Below are 26,392 nucleotides of genomic sequence, written 5' to 3'. Positions count from 1 at the left end.
AAAAAAAAAGAAAACCATGGCAGATTATATCTTTTGCATTCATTTTGCTAATCATGTGTGAAATACCAATTTTATTTTTCTATTCTAAGAAATATACTTTATATGTATTCTTCTAAAAGAAACTAGATTATCACTAACATATATCCTTTGAAGTGAACATTTTATATTCTCAAGTTCAGGCTGCATACCCAGTGTGCTTGCCTTTTGTGTGGTTTTAAATGTGTTTTAAGTGTTGCTGTTGTTGTAGGTGCCGTCAAGCTGAGTACAAGCCATAGCAACCTTGTGAACAACTGATCTTCACTCTGTCCTACCCTGTGCCATCCTCATCACCTTAGACACACTTAAGCTCATCGCTGTCTCAGTCCATCTCATTGAAGGTCTTCCTTTCTATCTCCGACCCTCTACTCTTCCAAGCGTGGTCTCTCTCTCCAGGGAATAGCCTCTTGTAGCAGTGTGCCCAAAATATGTAAGATGAACCTACCTTACCTCCAAAAAAGCTCTCTGCCTGCAATTTTCAAGATCGATCAGGGGCTTTTTTGGGGGAAGCCCATGGGATACTTCATACTCTTCCTCAACACTACAACTCAGAAGCATCCATTCTTTTGGCATCCTTATTCATTGTCCAGCTCTCAAGTGCATAACAAGTGATTTAGAAGACCTTGGCTTGAATCAGACACACTGTAGATGGCAAAAATTCTTACCACTGGACTGAAAGGCAACATCAAGATAGATAGAGAAAAGAAAAATGATAGAGGAAGAAAAGTTTGAAATCAACCCTGATTTAATCTTTCTTGCATTTACAATAAATGCTCTTGGTACAAAGAGTCAGACATTCAGGAGACTTATTGCATTGGACAGGGATCTCCCCAGATTAATGAGGAGCACTGATATCATAGTGAAGACTAAGGTGCACCTGATCGTTTTATATAATTGCTACAGAATAGAGGAGCCCTGGTGGCAGAGGCTACTAACCAAATGTTAGTCTTGGAACACCAGTGGAGGATTGCTATGAGGGAGCATTTGAGTCAGAACCTACAAATTAACAGTGGGTTATGCAGATGACAGTACAAATAACAATTAAAAGAAAAGACTTTCAAGTATAAAGTCTCTATATTGTTGTTGGTACATGCTGTTAAGTAGAAATAAATCCCAAAGCTGACCCTCTAGTGAGTTTTCAAAGGCAGTAAATCACACAGAGAGAGTTTGCTCATCATTCTCTTGTCGAGCAACTGGTGGACTTGGACTGCATGCCTTTGAATTGGCGGCTAAGCCCCAACCAATGTTAGAGATCTCTAATGTCTCTATAGTTTTAACTAAAATGGTATACTGGGCAATTCTTTCTGGCAGTGATAACAGTTCATATGTACAGAAACAAAGACCAGTCATTTCCTATGGATATTTCCTTAGATTAGCATAAAGGAAAGCCAAAACTCATCTTTGTTGTTGTTGATTGCTTTCGAGTCGAGCACGACTCATAGCGACCCAATGAACAAAAAGCCTGAAGCCCCTCTACAACTATCGACATTTATAAATGTACATAGTGTCCGGAGGCTTGTTATTTAGGAAGTGGATGCCACTCCTGCTTCCAAACCTTTTGTAGTATGTTGTTGTTATGTGCCGTTGAGTTGCCTGTGATGTATAGTGACTGAATGTACAGAAGCTCTGAATCCTTCCCTGTCCTGAGCCAGTCTCACTAACTCTGACACACTAATCCCCATTGCCCTATTCACTGTATCAATCCATCTCATCCAGGGTCTCCCTCTCCTGTGGTGTCCTTCCACCCTTCGAATCATGATGTCCTTCTCCAAGGATCAGTCTCTCCTGGCCACGTGCCCAAAGTAAGTGAGGTGGAGCTTCAAAATCCTAGTCTCAAAGGAGAGACTTGGTTTCACCCTCTCCAAGACAGACAAATTTGTTTTCTTAGCAGTCCATGGTATGTTCAAGACTCTTCTCCAGCGCCACAACTCAAAGGCATCTATTCTTCTTCTGTCAACCTTAGTCATTGTTAACTCTGAAACATAATAAGTAATTGAGAAGACCATGGCCTGGATTAGGCACATCTTTGTATCTAGACTGACATCGTTGCTCTTCAGCACTCTGGAGAGGTTCATAACAGCAGATTTTTGCAATGCCATTCATCTTTTGATTTCCTGACTGCTAGTGTTAAGTGTGTTGATTTTGGAGCTGAGCAAACTGTAATTGCTAACAACTTCAATCTCTTCTTCATCTCATACGGTGCTGCCAGTTGGCCCAGTGGTGAGAATCTTTGTCTTCTTGATGTTGAGCTTCAGTCTGTATTGAAGACTACAATCCTTGACCTTTTGCAGCAAGTATTTCAGATCTTCTTTAGTTTCAGCAAAAAAAAGGTTGTGTCATCTGCATATCGTACATTGTTAATGAGACTTTCTCCAATTTTGATGCCACATTCCTCCTCATAAAGTCCTGCTTCCCAAATGATCTGTTCTGTTAACAGATTGAAAAGGTATGAGGACAGGATGCATCCCTTTTCTGATTTTGAACCATGCAGTGTTTCCTTGCTCTGTCCTGATAAATAAAGTGTTTTATTTTTTTGAGAGAAAGCAGGAATGAAATCATTAGTTATCACTTAAACACATAATTGCATTGTACGTTTTTTTCTGATTTAGTAGAATAGTGTGAAATGTATTTAGAAATGAAGTAAGAAATTACTGACTTTTAAAATTTTCAAACTGTGTGCTTTTGTATTGGGTAAGCATATTTTAATGGTTACATTGGAACAAGGTAGAGGGAGATGACATGTGAAAGAGGCATTTGGCATTCTCATGGCTTGTCTTTGCCTATTCTCATTTGCACCAAATCTGGGCTTTATCTGATTGTTGTCATATGCATGTAAGTATTCCCCATATGTGTTACTTACTTTTTGAGCTTTGTTCTTTTATAATGAGGTTTGTGTTTTTTTTTGTTTGTTTGATTGGTTTTTTTTTTTAAAGAGAGCTCTGGTGTTCTAGTGGTAAGAAACTATACTACTATCCCAAAAGCATGTGGTTCAAATCCACTAGCTACTTCACGGGAGAATAACGGGTAGTATTCTTCCACATGATTAAGTGCCTCTGAAAACCCACTGGAGGGTGCTATGGGTTGGTTCCGACTTGAGGGCCCATAATAACACAGCAACATATTAAAAATACTGAGAATCAATGGTTCATTAGTGTAATCCATGCCCAATATTGTTTCCTAGTCAGGCCCTACCTTTCCACCATTGAAAGCTTAGATCTTATTATGTTGTTGATTGGGTTTCCATGGGACTTTCAGACTAAGCTGAACTAGAAAGGCAGGTCCTGGTGACCTACTTCTGAGAATCACCTGGCAAAATCCCTGTGAATCACTTGACCAGATCCATGACCAGGTATGGGGTGGTGGAAGACCAGGCAGTGTTCCATCCTTCTGTTGTTCATTGATTTACCCTGAATTATGGTAGACTGAATAACAAGAACGTAACTGACTGTGACAGTAACCATCATGATTGATGGTAGACTGACTTGGACAGAAATCTCACCCCCCCCTCCCCAAATTAGCTCTGTGTATGTTTGTATATGTGTGTGTATTATCTGGTACTCTGGTGGTATAGAGTTGTGCTGTCAACACTAAGGCATTCAATCAAATGCACCCATTGTTCTCCCTGAGAAATACGCACAGTCTCCTGTGTGATTTACAGCCTCTGAAAATCTGCTGAAGGGTCAGTTGTACGTTTCGACTCAGTGGCACAGAACAGCAACAGCAATCATTTAAAAAAATGTTTATTATTCCTTCATGAATTCATTCAACACTTACTATACCCTGCTAGATATGTGCCAGATTGGATAGTTTTTTAGTGGTATAGAGATAAACTAAAAAATAATTTAAAGCTAAAGGAAATTTTCCATTCAGCTAAACAGTTCATTATTTTAAAAAATTCTTTTACATTGATTTGCATACAGTACCCGTGGTGCACATTGTGTTTCTCACTATCTTCAGTCATACTGTGTTTCATGCACTCTTTCCCATTCACTCTGTTTTATAAAATTGATCACCCTTGAACTATGCCCACCATTACCCCATCTTTTCAGGTCTCCTCCGCCTGATCTTTCCCATTTCCTTTACAACTAGAGACAATGACTCAGAACATGATGGTGCAGGTCTCGCATTAGAGAAGCCTGGTCTTTGCTACCACTCCCTCCTTGACTGTGCTTGTCGGGAGAATTGTTTAAGTGCTGGCCACAGTCAGGAAGCATTGGTGAAAGTGACCTCTAGGAAGGTAGTGTCCACACCTCCCTCCTGTGCCCAGCCTCAGCTGGGATTTTATTCAGCACTTGTTGAGAAAATAGATGCTATCTGGAGCACAATCCCTTCAGTGATCATCAGCTTTAAAATAGTACCCACTTTATACCAACTACACTACTTCTTTGTTTCCTTCCATTATTCCTAAGTAAATTTTAATCAGTTTCCACTGGCATTTTACTACTATTTGTTCTTTAAGTTAAGCTGAGTGAACCTTGTTAATGGTTTTGGTTGGTTGGTTGTGTGATTTTTGGTTGGTTGTTTTTTTGCTTTTGATGTTGGAATTGGGGGTGAGTTTTCGTTGAATTTGCTTTGTAGTATAAATTATGTCTTGGAAATAACAGACATGCGTTTGAGATGAAATTGAGAGAGTTAATAACCATCCAGTTCATTTCTGTTTACGTGACTGTCCTGTGTGTGTTAGATTAGAACTGAGCTCTATAGGCTTGTTGGGGCTGAGTTTTTGGGAATAGATTGCCAGGCCTTTCTTCTGAGGCTCCTATCCAACCCTCAGCCTTTCACTGTAGCAGCAGCTGAGTGTGTTCACTGCATCACTCAGAAACTCCTTGTTTGAGTTGAACAGGTAATAAGAGTCTGAATGTTAAGTGTTTTTGTTGCTGATGTGTTTCACTTCTGTTACACTTTATTTGCAAGAGAGGGGTGGGCAGTGTCCTCCCATGCAATTTACTGCCTCTGAAAACCCACAAGAGGGTCAGATATGGGTTGGTTCCGACTCGATGGCACACCAGGGATGACTGAAGGAGAATTGATTGATGCCTTTGAGCTGTGGGGCTGGAGAAGAGAATTGAATACACCATTAACTGCTAGGAGAACAAGTTCATCCTGGAGAGGGTGAAGCCAGGCTGGTCTTTGGAGGCATGGATTCTGAAGCTTTGTCTGACATAGTTTGGACATGTTGCAAGGTAGGATCAGTCCTTGGAGAGGGACATCAACAGTCTTGAAGCTTTTCAACAACAGCCAGCAATTGTTTAGGTGATTATCACTCGTAGCTTAAGTTTATACTAGTGGTGATAATGAAAAGAACAAATAAAAAAGATTTAGGAGAAAATTCTGTCATTTCTTCTGGTAACTCTAGATTTTACTCTGGTTGAGGCTTGGGATGAGTCTTTTATTCACTTAGTTCAACAAATATTTATTAACTCTTTCCAGTCCATGTACTGGATTAATAAGGCTTTGTGTCTGGTTTATGAAGGAGGAACATACAATGATAATGACATGCTTAACTTCAAGGGCAGCAAATAAAATATTCCTGAGAGGAGGAGGAGGAGGAAGCAAAGAGGAAGAAAGCAATGGTTTTCAGCTGTGATGATCAAGGAATGATTGATTGGTGGACAAGGGACAGTTGATATGCACTTTGGAGGTGGGTTTGGGCTTAGATGTCTAACAGAGGAGACATTGTAAGCAAAGACACGGATGACAGATGAGTAATTCAGTGTGCTTTCAGTAAGCTTCATTAATCATTTGTTGTTGTTGTGTGCTGTCGAGTTGCCCGCGACTCATAGCGAACTTATGTACAACAGCTTTAAACCCTGCTCTATCCCTTGCTAATCTTATTGTCTCCAGCACACCTATCCCCATTTATCCTAGTCACTGAATCAATCCACCTCATCGAGGGTCTTCCTCTCCTGCACTGCCCTTCCACCCTCCCAAGCATGATGTCCTTCTACAAGGACTGATCTCACCTTGCAACATGTCCAAAGTATGTCAGACAAAGCTTCAGAATCTATGCCTCCAAAGAACAGCCTGGCTTCACCCTCTCCAGGATGAACTTGTCCTCCTAGCAGTTAATGGTGTATTCAGCACCACAGCTCAAAGGCATCAATTCTCCTTCAGTCATCCCTTGTTATTGTCCAGCTCTATGACTGATAGCAAGTAATAGCAAAGACCATGGCCTGTATCAGGCACACCTTAGTCTCCAGACTGACAGCATTGCTCTTTAGTACTTTGGAGAGGTCTCTGACAACAGACTTTCCCAAGACAATTCATCTTTTAATTTCCTGGCTGCTGGTAACCCAGAGTGTTGATTGTAGAGCCAAGAAAACTGAAGCTGTCAACACTCTCTTCACCATCTTTTATGATGCTGCCAATGGGCCCAATGGTGAGAATCTTTGTTTTCTTGATGTTGATCTTCAATTCATATTGGAGGCTGCAGTCCTTGACCTTATGCAGCAAGTGCTTCAGCAATCAGGGTTGTGTCATCTGCATAATGCAGATCCTCATGCCACACTTCTCCTCATAGAGCCCAGCCTCCCAGATAATCTGTTCCACATATAGGTTGAAAAGATATGGAGATAGGGCACAAGATTGACACACACCTTTCCCAATTTTGAACCATGCAGTGTTTCCTTGCTCTGAACTGATGACAGCCTCCTGGTCCAAATATAGGTTTCACATAAGCATGATCAAGTGTTCTGGGATTCCCATTCTTCTCAGAGTCAGCCACAGTTTGTTTTGATCCACACAGTCAAACGCCTTTGCATAGTCAATGTAACACACACATTCCTCTACTACTTTCTGCTTTCTGCCAAGATCCATCTGACATTAGCAAAATATCCCTAGTATCATGGCCTAGACTTTACTAGTTAGGCCACAAGTTAGTAAACCATGACCTGCTCTGCAACATGTTTAAACATAGCATTATTTTTTTTAAATAAAATTTATACTCTATACTGGTTTGCTGTCAGAGTTCATATACATTGTTTTTCACACTGAATCGTTTCCATTTCCTTTACCCACTCTTCCTTCTACCTATCAAATTGTACGACCCTATAATTATCCCCCTGTCCATCGTCACTTCTCTGCTCCTACCCTCCCCGCCTTGTATCCTCATGCCCATTTTATTATCTTTCTATTTCGATAATAATATATGTAACGGTATTTGTCCTTCAGGGACTGAACTAGTTTGCTTAGTGTAATGCACTCCATTCTCTCCCAAGTAATGCTGTAATTTTGAAAATTTTTGCTCCAGTGTGCTGTGTAATATTTCATCATGTGAATGTACCATAATGTCCTCAATCCATTCGGTTGTGATTGAATATTTGGGCAGTTTCCATGTTCTTGTGGTGATGAATAACACTGCTATGAATATTGGTGTACATTGCTTTCCATTTGGGTCCTAATGTTCTAATTTTCTCTGGGTATATTCCAAGCAGCATCTGTCCTGGATGTGCTCACCTAGTTGTGCCAAGAAATCTGGAGAACAACCACTTGGTCAACTGACTGGAAGAGATCTATATTTATTCCTATTCCAAAGAAAGGTGACCCACCAGAGTGTGGAAATGATATTACAATATTATTTATATCACACGCAAACAAGATTTTGCTGAAGATTATCCAAAAACGACTGGAATAGCATATCAGCAGAGAACTGCCAGAAGTCCAGGCTGGGTTTAGAAGGGGTTGTGGTACTAGGGATATTGTAGTTAATGTTAGATGGATCTTAGCTGAAAGGAGGGAATACCAGAGGAATGTCTATCTGTGTTTCATTGATTACGCAAAGACGTTTGACTATGTGGATCGTAACAAACTTTGGCTGACTCTGAGAAGAAAGGGAATCCTAGAATACTTGATCATGCTAATGTGAAACCTATACTTGAACCAGAACAGAGCAAGGGAACACTGCACGGTTCAAAATTGGGAAGAGCGTACACCAGGGATGTGTCCTATCTCCATATCTTTTCAACGTATATGTAGAACATATTATCTGGGAGGCTGGGATCTATGAGAAGAAGTGTGGCATCAGGATTAGTGGCAGATCCATCAACAATCTGCATTATGCAGATGAGAAAACCCTGCTTGCTGAAACTGAGGAGGACCTGAAGTACTTGCTGCAGAAGGTCAAGGATTGCAGCCTTCAATATGGATTAAGGCTCAATATAAAGAAGACAAAGATTCTCACCTGGGCCAATTGGCAGCATCAGGATGGATGGTGAAGAGATTGAGATTGTTCACAGCTTTAGTTTGCTTGGTTCCACAGTTAACACTCTGGATACCAGCAGCCAGGAAATTAAAAGACGTATTGTGATTGGAAAGTCCGCTGTTAAGGACCTCTCCAAAGTACTGAAGAGCAGTGGTGTCACTCTGGAGACTAAGGTGCTGATATAGGTCATGGTCTTTACAATTACTGGCTATGCATCAGAGAGTTGGACAATGACTAGAGGAAGGATAGTAGGAGAATTGATGCCTTTGGGCTGTGGTGCTGGAGAAGTGTATTGAATGTATCATGGACTGCTGAGAAAACAGACAGGTTTGTCCGCGAGAGGGTTAAACTGGCCTGCTCCTTGTAGGCAAGGATTCTGAAGCTTCATCTGACATACATTGGACATGTTGTAAGGAGGGACCGGTCCTTGGAGAGGGACATCATGCTTGGGAGGGTGGAGGGACAATGCAGGAGGGGAAAACTCTCTATGAGGTGGATTGATTCAGTTACTGGGATAATTGGGGTAGATGTGTCAGAGACATTGGGATTGGCACAGGACAGAGCAGGATTTAGGACTGTTGTACATAAGGGTTGCTATGAGTCACAAGCATCTTGACGGCACATAACAACAACAACGTATTCCAAGCAAAGAAATAGTTTTCTTGTACGTTTATTTGACACAACTATGCCCAGCACATTTCCTTACATATTGTCTAAGTTTACTGCCTTTACACTGTAACAGTAGAATTGACTCATTGTGAAAGAGCCCTCAAAACAAAACAAAACTAAAATATACATTTTTGTAAAGGCCCCAACCCAAACCACATCCAATACCATATAGTAAATTTGTGCCATCAGGTTTCTGAGACTGTGTATTTTTATGGGAGGAGACTGCCCATCTTTCTCCAGGGGAGTGACTGGAGCTTTTTGAACGTCTCGCCTTTCAGTTAGCAGCCTGATCCATTACATGCTGTGTTATCTGGGCTTCTTCCATACAGGCTGCAAAATTTAGCTGACTCACAACCGAGCCTTCAGTGCATTTCTGAGGCTGTCAGAAACCCTTCTTTTTCCTCAGGAGCTTTCGGTGAGTTTAAATGCCAAGAGGGGCTACTCGTGGATTAGCAGCACAACTCTCTGTGAACTATGCCACATGAACTGTCTCAATAAAGGTCTACGTTGTAATCCATCTATTGACCACAATTTACCATCACTGAAATAGGCTTGTGACTGGGAGAGTGGTTTTGAAGGAGGATTTATTAGAGTTGTAATTTAAATTACTGAGGAGTTGCATGATGTACTGGCTCAGGCTACATTAACGTAGGTCATTATCTGCTGATGAGAATGGGGAGAACTTGAAGATGAAACAGATAATGGTTAGTCTAGTGGATTGTGACTCCTGATGTCTCCTTTGTGTTAGACTGGAAAGTTCTGTGCGGGAGTTTGGAGGCTGGGACCTTTTGGAAGCACCAGGCATGTTTTGACACCTTTGGGTGAATTTTAACAGTCACATTTTAACTATTAGATGAGAATTTAGCTTGCTTGGTCCTCTAGGAGCTCTGCAAACAGATGGAAGAAGATGACATCAGTAGGCTTTGGCAGAGATTTGTTGAAAAAGGTCATGGCACGGAAGGCCTTGGTGCTGTGGTTGATGATGCCACAGAAACAGGGAACACAGAAGAACAAACACTTGTAAAAGTTTCAACGACCTGTCAGAGAGCAAACACCGGTGGGTCTGGGAGAAGCTTCAGTGAGAGTGGCCATGTAAGGTGGAACTGGATGGGTTTTGCAGAACCCAGAAATATTTCTTAGAAGAGTTGAACATGGACGGTTTTATTTTATTTTTTAGGTTGAATTGCCTCAGGTTCTTGGCATTGATGACTTTTGTATTTTTTTTTAATTGACTTGAGTTTTTGTGGCCAAAATAATTTTAAGTAGGAAAATTTACTTGCCCTCTGAGAAACTTTGAATCATTTCAAAGAGCTTTTCCAAGTACTCAAAATAGAAATGACATTCTCAATATATTTACATTTATATTCACATTTTAATTCCTATATGAGTATGTGAAGCTATTTATGCCTTGTTGTTGTTGTTGTTGTTGTTAGGTGCCATCGAGTCAAGTATGATCTATAGTGACCCTGTGAACAATGGATCTGAACTCTGTCTTATCCTGTGCCATCCTCACACTTTCTGACACATTAGAGTCCGTTGCAGCAGTGTCTGTGTCAATCCATGGAAGCAAGGATTCAAGCCATGGTCTTTCGGATACCTTGCTATACATCTGAGAGGTGGACTATGAATAAGGATGACAGAGAAACAGTTGATGCCTTTGATCTGTGGTGTTAGAGAAGAATATTTAGCATCCCATGGACGGCCAAGAGAACAAGCAAATATGTCTTGGAGAGGGTACACTGACTATGTGCCTTTTGGAGACAAAGATAATGAGGTTTCACCTCACATCCTTTGAGCATGTTGCTAGGAGGGCCTATTCCTTGGAAAGGGACACGATGCTTGGAAAGGGACTTACCAATATGAACGTGCTCTTAACAGGGTCTTGCTCTTGTTTCTCTCAACTCTTGCTCACAGCAAGTCTTGCCATTCAGTGTGACAGGCTCTCTTTCTTTTATCCTATTCCCACAGTTGATGATGTGTCTGCAGTTAAGGTAACTGGAGACCAGATGAGGCTAACTGTAAAAGAAACCAATTTTTGAACTCACACCATATGTAGCCTCTTCTAAATCCAGATTGAACTTCTGGAAGTTCTCTATATATGCACTATTTTAGCTGTTTTTAAAAATGATCTTCAGCACTATTTTACGTGCGTGCTGTTGTGTGTCATAGAGTCAGAACAGACCATAGAAGACCCTCCAGCAGGTTTCAGAGTCAGTAATCATACAGGAGGAGATTTTCTAGCACTATTTTGCTTACATGTGTGTGATATTGAGGATATTGTTCAACCTTTTTGACATTCTGTTGGATCACCTTTCTTAGGAATAGGAACAAATAAGAATCCCCCCCCAGTCAATTGACTAAACAGCTGTCCTCCAAATTTTTTAGCATAGATTGATGAGCACATCCAGTGCTACATCTGTTAATTGAAACATTTCAGTTGGTATTCAGTGGAGTCCTGTGGCTTTATTATTTGTCAGTGCCTTCAGTGGAGCTTAAACTTATTCCTTCCTTGCCAGTGGCTCTTGTTAGTATAGTACTTCCTGAAAATTTTCAGTGTCAGTCAGTCCTTTTGGGTACAGTCAGTGATTCTGGTATATTTCCTCCATCTTCTTTTGATGCTTCCTGAATCATTCAATATACTGCCTACCTTTCAATCTGGTGACTCAGGAGCTTAAATTATTTTTTTTTTATTTCTCAGCTTGAGAAATGCAGAGCAACTTCTCTTTTTATTATCCTATTCTAGCTCTCTGCACATCCCATTATAATACTTTGCTTTATCTTCTCAAGCTGACATTTGATGTCTTCTGTTCATCTCTTTTACTTCAGCATTTTCCCCTTTGTTTTGGCTTCTCAACCCTCTAGTGTAATTTTCAGAGTCTCTTCTGACATCCCTTTCAGTGTTTTCTTTTTTTTCTTTCTCTTCTTTCTTTGTAATAACCTTTTGCTATCTTCATGGTTGATTCCTTGATGTCATCACACAATTCATTTAGTCTTCAATCACTAGTGTTCAGTGCTGCAAACCTATTTTTAAAATGGATTTTAAATTCTGGTTGGGGAGATTCAGGATCATATTTTGGTTCTCATGGACTTGGTTTTATTTTCTTCAGCCTTAATTTGAACTTAACATGAATAATTGATGATCTGTTCCACAGTCTACCCATGGCCTAGTTTTGACTGCTGCTAGTGAGTTTCTCCAATGATTCCTTCCACAGATGTTGTCATTCTGGTTGTTAGACAGTCAGTCAGATGAGGTCCATGTGTAAAGTCATCATTTGTTTTTTAAAAAGATACTTGCAATGAATAAATCATTGCACACCCAACATTTAGTCATTTCTGTCACCAAGTCCATACTTTCTGTACCATTCCTCCTTCATAGATTCCAACCTTAGCATTCTAGTCATAAATTATCACAAACACACATCTTGATTGTATATTTAGTCAATTTTAGCCTGCAAGATTTATAGAAAGATTTGGAAATATTTTCAATTTTGTCTTTTTTGGCTTTAGCTGTAGGAGAATATACTTGAATAATAGTCATATTAATAGATCTTCCTTGCAGTTGTATGGATAATATCCTGTCGCTCACAACTTTGTACTTCAGGATAGAACTTGGAATTGTCTTTTTAACTAGGAATGTGGCACTGTTTTTGTTATGTTTTTAATTTCCAGCATAGTATACAATGTGATTGTTTGAGTCAAAGTGGCCAAAGCTGGTCCAGCATCTCTTTCTAGTGCCTAGAATGTCAATGGTCATGCATTCAGTTTTCTTTTTCACACATTCTGGTTTTCCAACATTCATGCTTTGTACATTCCATGGTCTAATTATTAAAGGATGTTGTCTACTGTATTTCCTTACTTTGATTGACTTCCAATGTGGGATCTATGTCTAATACTATAACTACCAAAAAGGCCCATTTTCTGGGTCTCAGGTGCTTTAAATAAGAGATCCCAGCCACCAAAGAGTTGTGGATCAGAAAGGCTCCCTGTGATCTTTAGCGATACAAAGTTTCAGTTCTTTTATTGTGGAGTTGCTGGTGAGCTTAACTTGCCAAATTTTACGTTAATAGTTTAGTGCTTAATTGTTGTACCGTGAGGGCTCCTTATTATAATGAAAAATTATATTATTATTCTATATTGTTATTAAGTTATGTAGTAAATAAACATTTGGCTTTCTAGCGCTGCTTTGAAATTTTTATTTTTAAAAATTAATTATTGTTGAAAAATTAAACAAAACAAATTGTCATAAATTTTTTGGCTAGGTATTGTATTTACTACCTACATAAATGTATAATACATCCTAGTGGCAAGGAGCTGCAACTACAATCCCAGAGGTGCACAGTTCGAATCCACCAGATGCTCTGCCGGGGAAGGAGGGACAATTTCCTCTTGTACCAGTCAGATCTGATTTGACGGTACACTCACACAAAAAAATAATAAAATAATAAAAAAAAATTTAGAACAAATGTATAATACATAAAACTAGGAATTAATTGTTGTTGTTGAGCACGTCTCTTAGCAACCATATAAACAAAATTCATGAAGCCTTTCTGATAGAATACTAATTTATATGTCTCAACAAAGAGATGGAGCGCTAGATTTGTACACGAGGCAGTTCTGAGAAATTTAGGAGATAGTTTAACAGCTAACAGGAGGAAATCCATGTTTGTTCCCATTCCCAACAAAGGTGATCAAACAGAATGTGAAATTTTTCAAACAGAATCGTTAATGGCAGTTGAATATTATTTTCAAATGTTTAGAAAAATACCTTGAAAGAGAACTGCCCAAGAGTCAAACTGCATCCAGAAGAAACCATGGTACCAGAGATACCATTGCTGATGTCAGATGGGACTTGACTGAAAGCAGAGAGTACCAGAAGGTCTTCTTTTGTTTTATTGACTGTCAAAATGCATTTGAGAGTGTGTATCATAATAAATTGTGACTAATATTGGGAAGATTGCAAATCTGAGAGCACTTAATTGTGCTCATGTAAAACCTCCAGAAACTGTTGTCTCAACAGAGTTAGGAAACTCTGCATGGTTCAGAAATCAAGAAAGTTGTATATCATGGCTGTATCCTTGCAGTACACTTGTTCATTCTAAGTGCTAAACAAATTATTTGAGGAGCTGGACTTTATGAAGAGTGTGGAAACTTGCTGCAGAACATCATAGATTACAATCTTCAGTAGGAATTATATATATCAACATAAAGAAATGTTGGGAGTAGAGGCCAGTCAATAGAAAAAGACACCGTCCTCAGAAAAGTAGGGAGTCGGTGAATGAAGGTAGGACACTCCAGGAGCTGGATTGACACAGTGACTGTGAGAGTAGGTGGTCATGTGGCAGAGATGATGAGGATGGTAAAAGTTAGGGCAGAGATGAGACTTCTTGTTCATAGGAATAGGATTGCTAGGGGTTGAAGGCACTGAACAGCAACAATCATATAATTACCGGTAATGTAGTGGAATATAATATGCTGCGGGACATTGTTTCGTGTCCTATATATGTAATTGCAATAATTATTTGTTAAATATTTTCTTGATCTTTAGTTTAAGCACAAATGTTATTATGTATTGGATTTTAATCCTGACTCTGGAGACCTTTTCTTTACTTACTGAATTCCAATGAGTGTATTCTAAAACCAACATTCTTCCTTTATCTTACTCTCATTATGCAGTTTTGATGTCCTACTTGCTGGTGGTCCAGAGGAAGTTTTGAAAAAATTTCAAAAGGCGAACCACAAAGTAGTCTTTGCAGCTGACGGAATTCTGTGGCCAGACAAAAGGCTTGCAGACAAGTACCCTGTTGTGCACATTGGAAAGCGCTACCTGAATTCAGGAGGTGGGTATGGAACTGACAGAAAATAATTTACAGAAATTAGTAAATTACCAAAATAGATGAAACAATTTTTTTCTAAAAATTGTTCTATTTGACTGGTACTTGTAGATATAAAGTTTTAAATGACCATTAACTTATCGTCAATAAGAAAGTAGTAATTAATAAAATTAATAAATTAATAATTAATAAATAATTGAGAAACTTATCACTGGTGGCCTAGGGTAAGAAGTTGTCCTGCCAACCCAAAGGCACATGGTTCAAATCTCTGGCTGCTCTGTGGGAGGAAAATAAGTAGTTTCCTCCCATGCAGTTTACTGTCTCTGAGACAGTAGGGTAGGTTATAAGTTAGTTCCCACGTGAGAATACACAACAACAAACTTATTATTACTATGGGTCAATAATATCTGTTTAAAATTCACAATTTGTTTCTTATATATTAGGTCATTTGATGCTGTTAGCATCAGTAGGTTGTTTAATATCATTACTGTTTTCACATTATAAGTAAAGTAACCAAAGATCTCAGAATTTAAGCAATTTCTCCTTAACAGGAACCCTTGACAACCCTGTTGTCGAGTGGCACTAACAGTTGACACTCCAGTGTGTTTTCAGAGGCTGCAAATCACAGCAGGAGATTTCCCATCTATTTCCCATGGTGTAGCTGGTGGATTCGAACTGTGTACATTTGGATTGGCAGTACTATTCTACACCACTACGCCATAAGAACTTTGTTGTTGTTATGTGCCATCAAGTTGAAACTGACTTACAGCTGACCCTCCAGAGGGTTTTCACGGGCTGCAGGGGAGGAGATTGCTCTTATTTCTCTCTTGGTGGATTAAAATACCCTGCCTTTGGATTTTCAGCACAACTCTTTTCCCCCTAGATCACAAAAGCTTCTGTTGCTGTTGTTAAAGATCATTAGTTGTAAGTTCACACTGACCCTCGAGTGGGTTTTCAGAGGCAGTAAATAGCATGGAGGAAGATGGCCTATCTGCCTCTGGAGCAGCTGGTGGATTTGAACCATATGGCTTTGGGTCGACAGTGCGATTCCTTACCACAAATCCACCGGGTAGCAAACAATAACAACACCAAGAAGCCACCAGACAGACCTCCCTTAAGTGATGCAAAATGGCTAATATACTCAGCTGCTGATCGAAAGGTTAGCTGTTCAAGTCAATCCAGAGTAGGAGAAAGACCTTTAATAGAGAGAAATTGTTTCATTCTATATACAAATCAGGAGATCTGATGGCCTGGTGAGTAAGGAGTCACACTGTTAGCCCAAGGCAGTTTGAATCCACAGCTGCCCTGCAAGAGAGAGTGGGGGAATCTCTTCTCATTTGATTTGTTGCCTCTGAAAACCTACTGGATGATCTGGGATGAGTCTAGTCTGATTTGATGGCAATGAGAGAGAGAGAGAGAGAGAGAGAGAGAGTCTGTGTGTGTGTGTGTGTTTGTATATCTATCTATCGAAATAGAACCTTCAATGTGTTTTTTACACACTGTAAATTGCATACATGGAGTTTTCTCATCCTTCTTTCTCCATGGATTCCAACTTAAAATCCTATAATTTACACACACACACACACACACACATGTAATGTATATTTGTATATGAAATGATCAGGCCTACTTCATAGGGAACTACCCTACTAAAACAAAGATTATGCCTTCCTGGTGTTTTAAGACCACAAGTTCTCCAAGGAAGCAAAATGGGTTATCTCCTCCCATGTGGTTTAAAGCCTCTGAAAAACCTATTAGTCAGCTGTGCATTGGTGACAAGGAGTTTTAGTGAGTTTAACCATCTCACACTTGTGAAATTCTATGCTGAAATTTGCACTGCCCAGTTCCAGCTCACTTTTTCTTTCTTTGTCCGTGCATCTGCAGTTCGTGGTTTTGTGATCTCTTGACTGTTTTGTTTTTACTCCATCTGTGTACCACAGTTGAGTTCTAATTCCCTGCTCAAGTTAGAATATTGGTTTTGTTGTGTGAGCTTTGCGTCATTACCTCAGCAGCCTTTCTAACTTGGATTTCTAGTTTCATGCCTTGTGACACCTCTGTCTTGGATGATGGCTGCTGTACTTCTCCACCTTGAGAACTTGACCTGTAGACTTCGGCTGCGTCTGCTTCATGACATTCAGTCTGCTTTGCCCTCATTACCACATGGCTAATCTTTCAACTTCTCCTAAAACCCAGATAAGATAAAATGATATTTTGGAGAAAATATTTAGCTATAGATTTCTAGGAAGGCTTTTTTTTAATCTTCTTCTTCTTGTTAAGTACCATAGAGTTGGAACCCATTCCAGTGGGTTTTTAGAGGCAGTTAATCGCATGGGAGGAGATTACCCATATTTTTCCAGTGAAGCAGTTAGTGACCTCGGACTGCGTGCCTTAGGAATTGCAGCACAGCTTCTCGACACTACATCACTAAAACTCTTTGTTAATAAAATGATGAAAATATTTCTGAGGATATCTTGTATGATGTAGATCTAGCTGAATAGTAATATTTCCACTAAGTTGTTTAAATTTCTGGCAGATGGTGTTAACAATATTATGAAAGTAACAGAAACTTGAAAGTCTGTAAAAAATTTAATTAAAGAAAATGTGTTTAAAAGTAGAAAAGTAAGGGGAGCTCTGGTGGCCTAGTGGCAAGAAGCTGTACTGTAATCCCAGGGGTAGATGGTTCAAATCCACCAGATGCTCTGCTGGAGAAGGGGGGACAATTTCCTCCTGTACCAGTCAGATCTGATTTGACGGTACATGCAAAAAAAAAAAAGTAGAAAAGTGATCTGGTAAGGACATCAAAGCATTGTCCTTCGATTTCTGTGATAATAGATCTCAGATAATATCAGTATTTTAATAAAGGCCTGTACGGTTTTGGGGATGATAGTTATAGCTCTTTCCTTAGATGTTTTTAGTCAGATGGCTTTTGAGTTCCCGTTTTATTGTGGAAAATGGCATGGAATTTGCCACATAATTCATTTTTTAAATATATAATTAATGGCATTAATTGCATTCACAATATAGTGCAACCATTACACCTGTCTTTTAATTTTTTTAAAAAAAAATTTATCAAAGAGATCAATTTTTTCTTACCAAATAAACTCAGAATATTAATAATATTGTTGGATTGAAGCAATATTACATTTTCATATAAAAATATTTATCATTTGAAAATCTGTATCATGTTTTGGAATACGTATAATTTTGTTTGTCCATATTTGAGATATATAAAAAGGATAAATAAATATTATTTTATAGAAATGTCAGATGAATCTTGGCTAAAAGCAGAGAGTACCAAAAAATATGTCCATCTGTGTTTCATTGACTGTGCAAAGGTATTTCACAACAAAGTGAAACCTTGAGAAGAATGGGAATCCCAGAACATTTAATTGTGCTAATGTGAATGTGAAACCTTGAGAAGAATGGGAATCCCAGAACACTTGATTGTGCTCATGCCAAACTTAGACCAGGAACAGAGCAAGGAAACACTGCACGCTTCAAAATCAGCAAAGAAATGTGTCAGGGATGCATCCTTTCTCCATCCCTTTTTAATCTGTATTAAAAATAATAGATAAAAAAATAAAAAGAACAGATCATTTGGGAAGCTGGACTTTATGAAGGTGGCATTAGGATTGGAGGAAGACTTATTAACAGCCTGAAGCACTGACTGCATAAGATGAAGAACTGTAATCTTCAGTATGGATAGAAGCTCAACATCAAGAAGATAAAGATTCTCACCACTGGGCCAGTTGGCAGCACCATGATAGATGGAGAAGAAGTTGAAGTTGTTCACAATTTCAGCTTGCTTGGTGAACAGTGAACACTCTGCAGCAGCAGTCAGGAAATCAGAAGACAAATTGTGTTCGGGCAGTCTGCCGTCAGGGACCTCTCCAAGTGCTAAAGAACAATGATGTATGCCTGATCCCGTCCATTTCTTTACAATTACTCCTTTATGCATCATATCGCTAAGGATAACAGAAGAAGAGTTAATACCTTTGAGTTCTGGTGCTGGAGAAGAGTACCAAACATACCATAGACCACCAAGAGAACAAACAGATCTATCTTGGAGAGAGTAAAACAAAAGTTTCGCCCTGGAGGCAAGGATTTTGAAGCCCCATATTGTATACTTTGGACACGTGGCCAGGAGGGACCAGTCCTTGGAGAAGGACATCATGCTTGGAAAGATGGAGGGACAACGCAGGGAGGAATATCCTAGATGAAATGAATTGACACAATAACTGAGGTAATGGAGGTAGGTGTGTCTGAGTCAATGAGACTGACTCAGGATAGGGTAGGGTTCAGGGCGATTGTACATAAGCTTGTTAAGAGTCACAGACAACTCGATGGTACTTGACAACAATGCAAACTATTGGAAACTGTTATGTTACTACTTGAGTTTTATATATATATATATATAATTTTTAACCACAAGAGTAATAATTGTGTTTTAAGCTTCTTCATTGGGCATGAATAGAAAACAAATATTAACAATCAGTGACTGTTTTTTGTCTTGTTTTCTCAAGGTAAAAGTAATACTCCTGGACTTATTTTTTTAAAAATTTATTCTTTTATTCCTGTGAGGAAATTTTAATTTTGTGTGTTAAAAAAATGTGGATTTCCTTTCAGTTCTCAAGAGTAACATTGGCCCCGTTAAAAAGTATTCTATGTCAATGAAACATAGCAATTTGGCATTTCTGAGATTCAAGAGAAGACTCAAATGGGAAAAATGATCCTGTTGTCTGTGTCTTTTATGAACAGTGTTACTGGCAGATTCCATGCTTATGTTCAGGCCAAAGGGAACAATCCAATTTTAGACTTCCGTTTTTAGGGCGATGACACACAAAACTTTGCCAGAGAGTGGTTTAGCAGGCACAGTCATGACTAGTTCAAGTAAGGAAAAGTCTCTGAAATATCCTAGATATATGAGATGTTTGCAGCCAGTGACAAGTCCAACATTCCTTTGATTATGTTAGCGTCTCTGGCACTGACAATGAAACCACTATAGTAGCCACTTCCTTTTTTCTGAAAGAGTGGCTTTTCTGCAGAGCATCCAGGAAGTGCATTGAGAAGGTGAGGGAAACATTTTTTCTGTCTTTAAACACTCTCTTTTCTTTTTCTAGTGACTCTTTTCCTGTAAGGAAATTTAGAAGGCATCTGTGCTCTCTCTTATTTTAGTTCATTTGTAGAACGTGTTTATTTAGAATGAGTATTTGATTACTTTTTATATTGAAATTTATAATAATATTCTTTATATTATGGATTTTATATAAAACAAAAGACATCCAATAACTTACACAGGAAATCCTGTGAGAACTGGAACCTCACAGGACAGCCTTGTTTTTCTGATTCTTATCCATCTTCTCCCTTTGATAGGATAGTCTTCCTACTTCTCTGGCTCATTTTAGTGGAAAATATTTTTTTTTCTTCCTTTGCTACCAGATTTTTGGCTTATATATTTTAGTTTTTGCAGGTTTGGCTGCCTGTGCAATTCCAGCGTAAGGATTAAACCTCACTGCATTGTGAGTGTGTGCAATAGATTGGTACAATTAATGTAACGTGAGTCTCGGAGTTTGAATATTGAATACTCTCTCTTTGCTGTGTTTCAGGATTTATTGGCTATGCACCATCTATCAGTCGCATAGTTCAACAATGGAATCTCCAGGATAATGATGATGACCAGCTCTTTTACACTAAAATTTATATTGATCCGGTACAAAGAGTAAGTGATGACCTGCATCTTGCTTTTGCTTTGTTTCGGTTGCTTTGTTAATGATTTGTTAATGTAAAATGCTTAGAAGCAAAGGATGATATTGACAGAAACATTTTGTAATAGTTTTACTCCCTCATGGGAAATTGCTGTGCATCAGAGACAACTCAATGACATGCGACAAGAACAGATTAGAGCTCGAAGCCCTGGTGTAGACAGAGCTTGTCTTTTAGTGATAATACTGCAATGCTTACGAATAAAGCAGCTTAAAATGACAGTGCTTAAATAAGAAAGATGTCTTATTTGTGCATTCATTCATTTACTTTTTGCTCTATCAAATTAAATCTATCTAATAGTAAAGAGTGCAAGGATATTATGTTGGCTTTGTGGCCTTTCTCACCCTATCAGGAGCCCATAGATCACATTTTCATTGTAACCTCCTTGTTCACAATGACTGCTGGAGTTGCAGCTTTTATATTCATGTTTGAACAAGCAAAAAATAGTTGAGTAATACATATGAGGCCATTTCATTTTGGTAAATTGTTTCCAGAAGCCTCATACAATCACTTTCTCAAACCCAAGCTTGATCATAACTTATTGATGTGGTCACACAAAATATGTGAAGGAAATTTTATTCTCTAATGGATTATACTCTACTGAAAATTTGAGTTGTTACTGATGAGTTGAATAGACAAGAGTTTAACAGGCAATCTATTATAGGCCTCAGAGTATGTAATTTGAGTCGTTTGTTACATGAAACTTTAGAGAACAGTAACAATGTTGTTACTGTTTTTATTATGTGCCATCAAGTCACCGGGAAATCACTGCTACCTGGGTGGGATACAGTAGCTGTGAATCCTGTCCATCCTGAGCCATTTTCACTGTCTCCAACACATCTGACCTGTTTCCCCAGTCACTGTGTCAGCCTGTCTCACCCAGGGTCTTTCTCTCTTGTGCTGCCCCTCTACCTTTCCAAGCATGATGTCCTTCTCCAAGGACTGTTCCCTTTTGGCAACATGCCCAAACTGTGCAAAATGTAGCTTTTAAATCCTTGCTTCTCAGGGTATATTCCAAGTACTGGAATAGCTGGGTCACAGGGAATTTCTATGTTCAGCTTTTTTTTTTTTAAACAAAAAAATTTAAATTTTATTTTATTATTTTGTGTGTGTGTACCATCAAATCAGATCTGACTAGTACAGGAGGAAATTGCCCCTCCTTCCCTGGCAGAGCATCTGGTGGATTCAAACCGTGTGCCTCTGTGTTTGCAGTGCAGCTTTCTTGCCACTAGGCCACCAGAGCTCCCCTATGTTCAGCTTTTTAAGGAAGTATCAAACTGCCTTCCAGAATAGTTGTACCATTCTACAATCCTACCAACAATGTATAAGAGTTCCTGTCTCACAGCATCCTCTTCAACATCTATTATTTGCTACCCTGTTAAACTTTGCCACACTTACTGGAGTGAGAGGGTACCTCATTGTGGTTTTGATTTGCATCTCTCTTATTGCCAGTCGTTTGGAGCTTTTCTCCATGTGTCTGTTAGCCCTTTGAATATCATCCTCTGTGAAAATTCTTTCCATGTCTTTTGCCCATTTTGAAATTGGGTTATCAGTCTTTTTCTTGTGGAGGCCCAGGAGTATTCTGTAAACTTTTGTTATAAGACTCTTGTCTGAGATGGTATTACTAAATGTTTGTTCCCAGTCTGTAGGTTTTCTTTTCTCCTTGTTGGAAAAAGTTTTTTGGTGTGCACAGAGACTTAATCTTTAGAAGGTCCCATGCATCAATTTTATCCTCTTTAGATTGTGCATTTCTGGTTGTATTTGGCAGTCTCTTTATACCTTGGGCTAGTGCTTCTAAGCTTGATCCCAGTTTGTCTTTTATAAATGTTTTAGTTTTGGGCTTTACTTCTAGGTCTCTGATAAAAATAAATAAATAAATAAATAAATCCTTGCCTCTAGAGACCAACTTGGTTTCACACTCTCCAGCACCACAACTCAAAGGCATCAGTTCTTCTGTCATCCTTATTCGTTGTTCAGCCTCTGATGCATTGCAAGTAATCACGAAGACCGTGGCTTGGATCAGATGCACTTTAATCTCTAGACTTGCATCTTTGCACTTCACTAGAGTAGACTTTACTAATTCAATATGTCTTTTTATTTCCTGGCTGCTGTTTCCAAGATTGTTGATTGTGGACTCAAGCAAGTTGAAAATGTTAACAGTCTTAATCTCTTCTCCATATCTCATGGTGCTGCCGATTGGTCCATTGGTGAGAGTATTGGTTTTCTTGATACTGAGCTTCACTCTATATTGAAGACTACTGTCCTTGACTTTCTGCATCAGATGCTTCAGATCCTCCTCAGTTTCAATGAGCAAGGTTGCATCATCTGTATAACACAAGTTGTTGGTGAGTCTTTCTTCAAATATGGTGCCACAGTCCTCTTCATAAAGACCAGCCTCCTAAATGATATGTTCCGCATTGAAAAAAGATTGGAAAAAGTATGGAGACAGGTTGCTTTCTTGATGCACTGTTTTCCTGATTTTGAACCATGCTTGCTCTGTTCTGACAGCTGCCTTCTGGTCCAAGTATAGATTTCACAGGAGCAAAATCAAGAGTTACGGGATTCCCATTCTCCTCAAGATTAGCCACAATTTGATATAATCTACACAGTCAAATGCCTTTGCATAGTTAATGAAACACTGATAGACATTCTTCTGGTACCATCTGCTTTTAGTCAAGATCCTCCTGACATTGGCAATGAATGTCTCTAATGCTACAACCTTTTCTAAATCCAGCCTGTACTTCTGGTAGTTCTCTCTTGATGTACTGTTCCAGTTATTTTTTAATAATCTTCAGCGTAGTTGATATTGTTCAGTAATTTCCATACTACATTGGATCACCCTTTTTTGGAATGGGAGTAAATATGGATCTTCTAGTCAACTCATTAGTTTGCTGTCCTCCAGTTTTCTTGCTATAACTTGGTGAGCATGTCCAGGACACCATTAGTTTGCTGAAATATTTCAGTTGGTAGTCTATCAATTCTTTGCGTCTTGTTTTTTGTCAGTTCCTTCAGAGCAGCTTGAACTTCCTCCTTCATCACCATATTGTTGTTGTTGTTGTGTGCCGTCGAGTCGCTTGCGACTCATAGCGACCCCATGTACAATAGCCCTAAACTCTGTTCTGTGCCAATTGCTCTATCTCTGACACTCCCATTCAGATTACCCCAGTCACTGAATTTATCCACCTCATAGAGGGCCTTCACCTCCGGTGCTGTCCCTCTACCCTCCCAGGCATGATGTCCTTCTCCAAGGACTGGTCTCCCCTCACAACATGTCCAAAGTATGTTAGACGGAGCCTTAGAATCCTTGCCTCCAAGGAGCCACCCAGTTTAACCCTTTCCAGGATGAATCTGTTTGTTTTCCTAGCAGTCCATGGTATTCTCAGTACTCTTCTCCAGCACCACAGCTCAAAGGCATCAACTCTCCTTCTATCCTCCTTGGTCATTGTCCAACTCTCTGATGCATAACAAGTGATTACAAAGACCATGGTCTATATCAGACGCACCTTAGTCTCCAGAGAGACACCATTGCTCGTCAGTACTTTGGAGAGGTCCCTAACAGCAGATTTTCTCATGGAAATGCACCTTTTAATTTCCTGGCTACTGGTGCCAAGAGTGTTGACTATGGAACCAAGCAAACTAAAGCTTTGAAAAATCTCAATCTCTTCACCATCCATCCTGATGCTGTCAGTTGGCCCAGTGCTGAGAATCTTTGTCTTCTTGATTCATCACCACAGGCTCTTGATAATGAGATGGATTGATTCAGTTACTGGGATAATGGGGTAGGCGTGTCAGAGACAATAAGACTGGCATAGGATAGAACAGGGTTTAGGTCTGTTGTACATAAGGTCACTATGAGTCGCAGGTGACTGAACGGCATATAACAACAACTACTCATGTGATCAGATATGTTGTTTCATGAACTTCTTTTGTGTCAGCCAGTTGTTTTTGGCACAGTGACTCTGTGTTCTCCTTCCATCTTCTTTTGATGTATCCTGGAAGAGTAACAATAGAGTCTGTAATTCAGGGTTATTTTCAGTATCTTTACTTACTGTGAGTTAATATTCCTTGCAATACAAATTATTCCTAATGGATACATTTTGGAATCTACATTTTTTTTAAAATTTCTGTGTATTATGTTGAGAAACCATGAGGTTTTTCAGCAACCGATAGGCCTATAGCATAAATAATATTAAGGAGGCACTCCTTAAATATGGATTGAAGCTCAACATCAGGGAAACAAAGATTTTTACCACTGGGCTAGTTGGCAGCATCATGATAGGTGGTGAAGAGATTGAGCTTGTTTGCTAGGCTCTACAATCAACACTCTTGGTACCAGCAACCAGAAAATTAAAAGAAATATTGTACTGGGAAATTCTGCTGTCAGAGACCTCTCCATGATTGCTGTAAAGAAGTAGCAATGAATATACTGTACAGCATTTATACCTGTTTCTGTGTCATCTATTTTATTTTATACCTAGTACTTTGAACACTTTATTCTTAAAACTTTTACTTGTCTTCCTTCTCTCCTTTTCATTTCTTCTCTCTTTGTCCTCTTACAAGCACCACACCACCATCCTGAGGACTTGTTCTCTCATTATGAGAAACTTAACTCTTGTCATGAATGCTAGTCCATGCATCATGATGTTTACCTTTTATTAGTGCAGGTGAGCTGTGAAAGTACTCAGTTTTGTTCTTTGGAGCACTTTCTCTTAGTATCACTGTTGGGTTTATATACCATAGACCGCCAAAAGAACAACCACATCTATCCTGGAAAAAGTACAACCGTAGTGCTCCTTAAAATGAGATAGTGAGACGTCATCTCACATACTTTGGGCCTGAAGAAGGATTTCCATTTTTATTTTTTAAAAAAGATATCTTTAGACACAGTAATTGTAAGAATAGGCTTAAACACATCAGACGTTGTTAGCATGGCAGGGTTACTTCTGTTGTACATCGGAAGCTATGAGTCAGAGCTTATTTGATGGCAACTAACAGCTGTCTTTCCTTTGTTTTCCTCTTGTTGACTTGCAAAGACTATTACTATTTCCAGACAGAATCAGAAGTGGTTCAGTTATAGGATTCAGGAGTTCCATGCAGACCCAGGTTTAATTCACATGCCCCTATCCCTCCTGTATCAGAAGAGTTGTCTGTGTTCTCAATGGTTCAGTCAAATCCCATAGCCCATACGGTTGCTCTGAGTTGGGGATGACTGAGTATTATCTAACAATAATGGCATGGCAAGTCAATCTTGTGGATAAATTGGTGCCTTGTAAAGCTGATGAATTGATAATTAGAGTGCTTAATCATTGACTTATCCGGTCAGTCAAGACTGATTATACTGCAGTAATATCTCAGCTACACAGTCTCTAAGCACCAGCAGTCAGGAAATAAAAAGATAAATTGCATTGGGAAAATCTGCTGCCAGGGACCTCTCCAGAGTGCTGAAGAACAATGGTGTCAGTCTAGAGACTAAGGTGCACCTAATCCAGGTCGTGGTCATGCAGTTATTTGCTGTGCTTCAGAGAGCTGGACAGTGACTAAGGATGACAGAAGAAGAATCTATGTCTTTGAATTGTACTTCTGGAGGAGTCTTAATCATACCATGGACTTCCAAGAAACGAATAGGTCTGTCTTGGACAGTTTGAAACCAGGTTTCTCCTTGGAGGCTAGATTTTTGAAGCTCCATCTCACATACTTTGGGCACGTGGTCAGGAGAGACTGGTCCTCGGAGAAGGACATCATGCTCAGAAGGGTAGAGGGACAACTCAGGAGAGGAAGACCCTGGTAGAGATGGATTGATACAGCAGCTGGGGCAATAGGGGTTGGTGTGTCAGAATTAGTGAGACTTGCTCCGGACACGGCAGGCTTCAGAGCTGCTGTACATAGGGTCGCT

At 39.3% G+C, this 26,392-nt stretch overlaps 1 protein-coding gene across 1 annotated transcript in view; it reads left to right on the top strand.

The window, feature by feature from the left end:
• PLOD2 (procollagen-lysine, 2-oxoglutarate 5-dioxygenase 2) overlaps positions 1-26,392 on the top strand; it is a 142,785-nt gene that overhangs the window by 68,908 nt on the left and 47,485 nt on the right. The window contains exons 4-5 of the mRNA XM_006895120.1: positions 14,579-14,742; positions 20,343-20,455. Of these exons, the coding sequence (XP_006895182.1) occupies positions 14,579-14,742; positions 20,343-20,455 (277 nt within the window). The remainder of the gene's footprint in view (positions 1-14,578; positions 14,743-20,342; positions 20,456-26,392) is intronic.

The sequence above is a fragment of the Elephantulus edwardii genome, unplaced genomic scaffold, assembly GCF_000299155.1.
Source record: "Elephantulus edwardii isolate Elephantulus edwardi_28Jun2011 unplaced genomic scaffold, EleEdw1.0 scaffold00158, whole genome shotgun sequence".
In the NCBI taxonomy this organism is placed as follows: Eukaryota; Metazoa; Chordata; class Mammalia; order Macroscelidea; family Macroscelididae; genus Elephantulus; species Elephantulus edwardii.
Note: the sequence above shows the minus strand (reverse complement) of the source record. Positions and strands in the feature narration are given on the sequence as shown.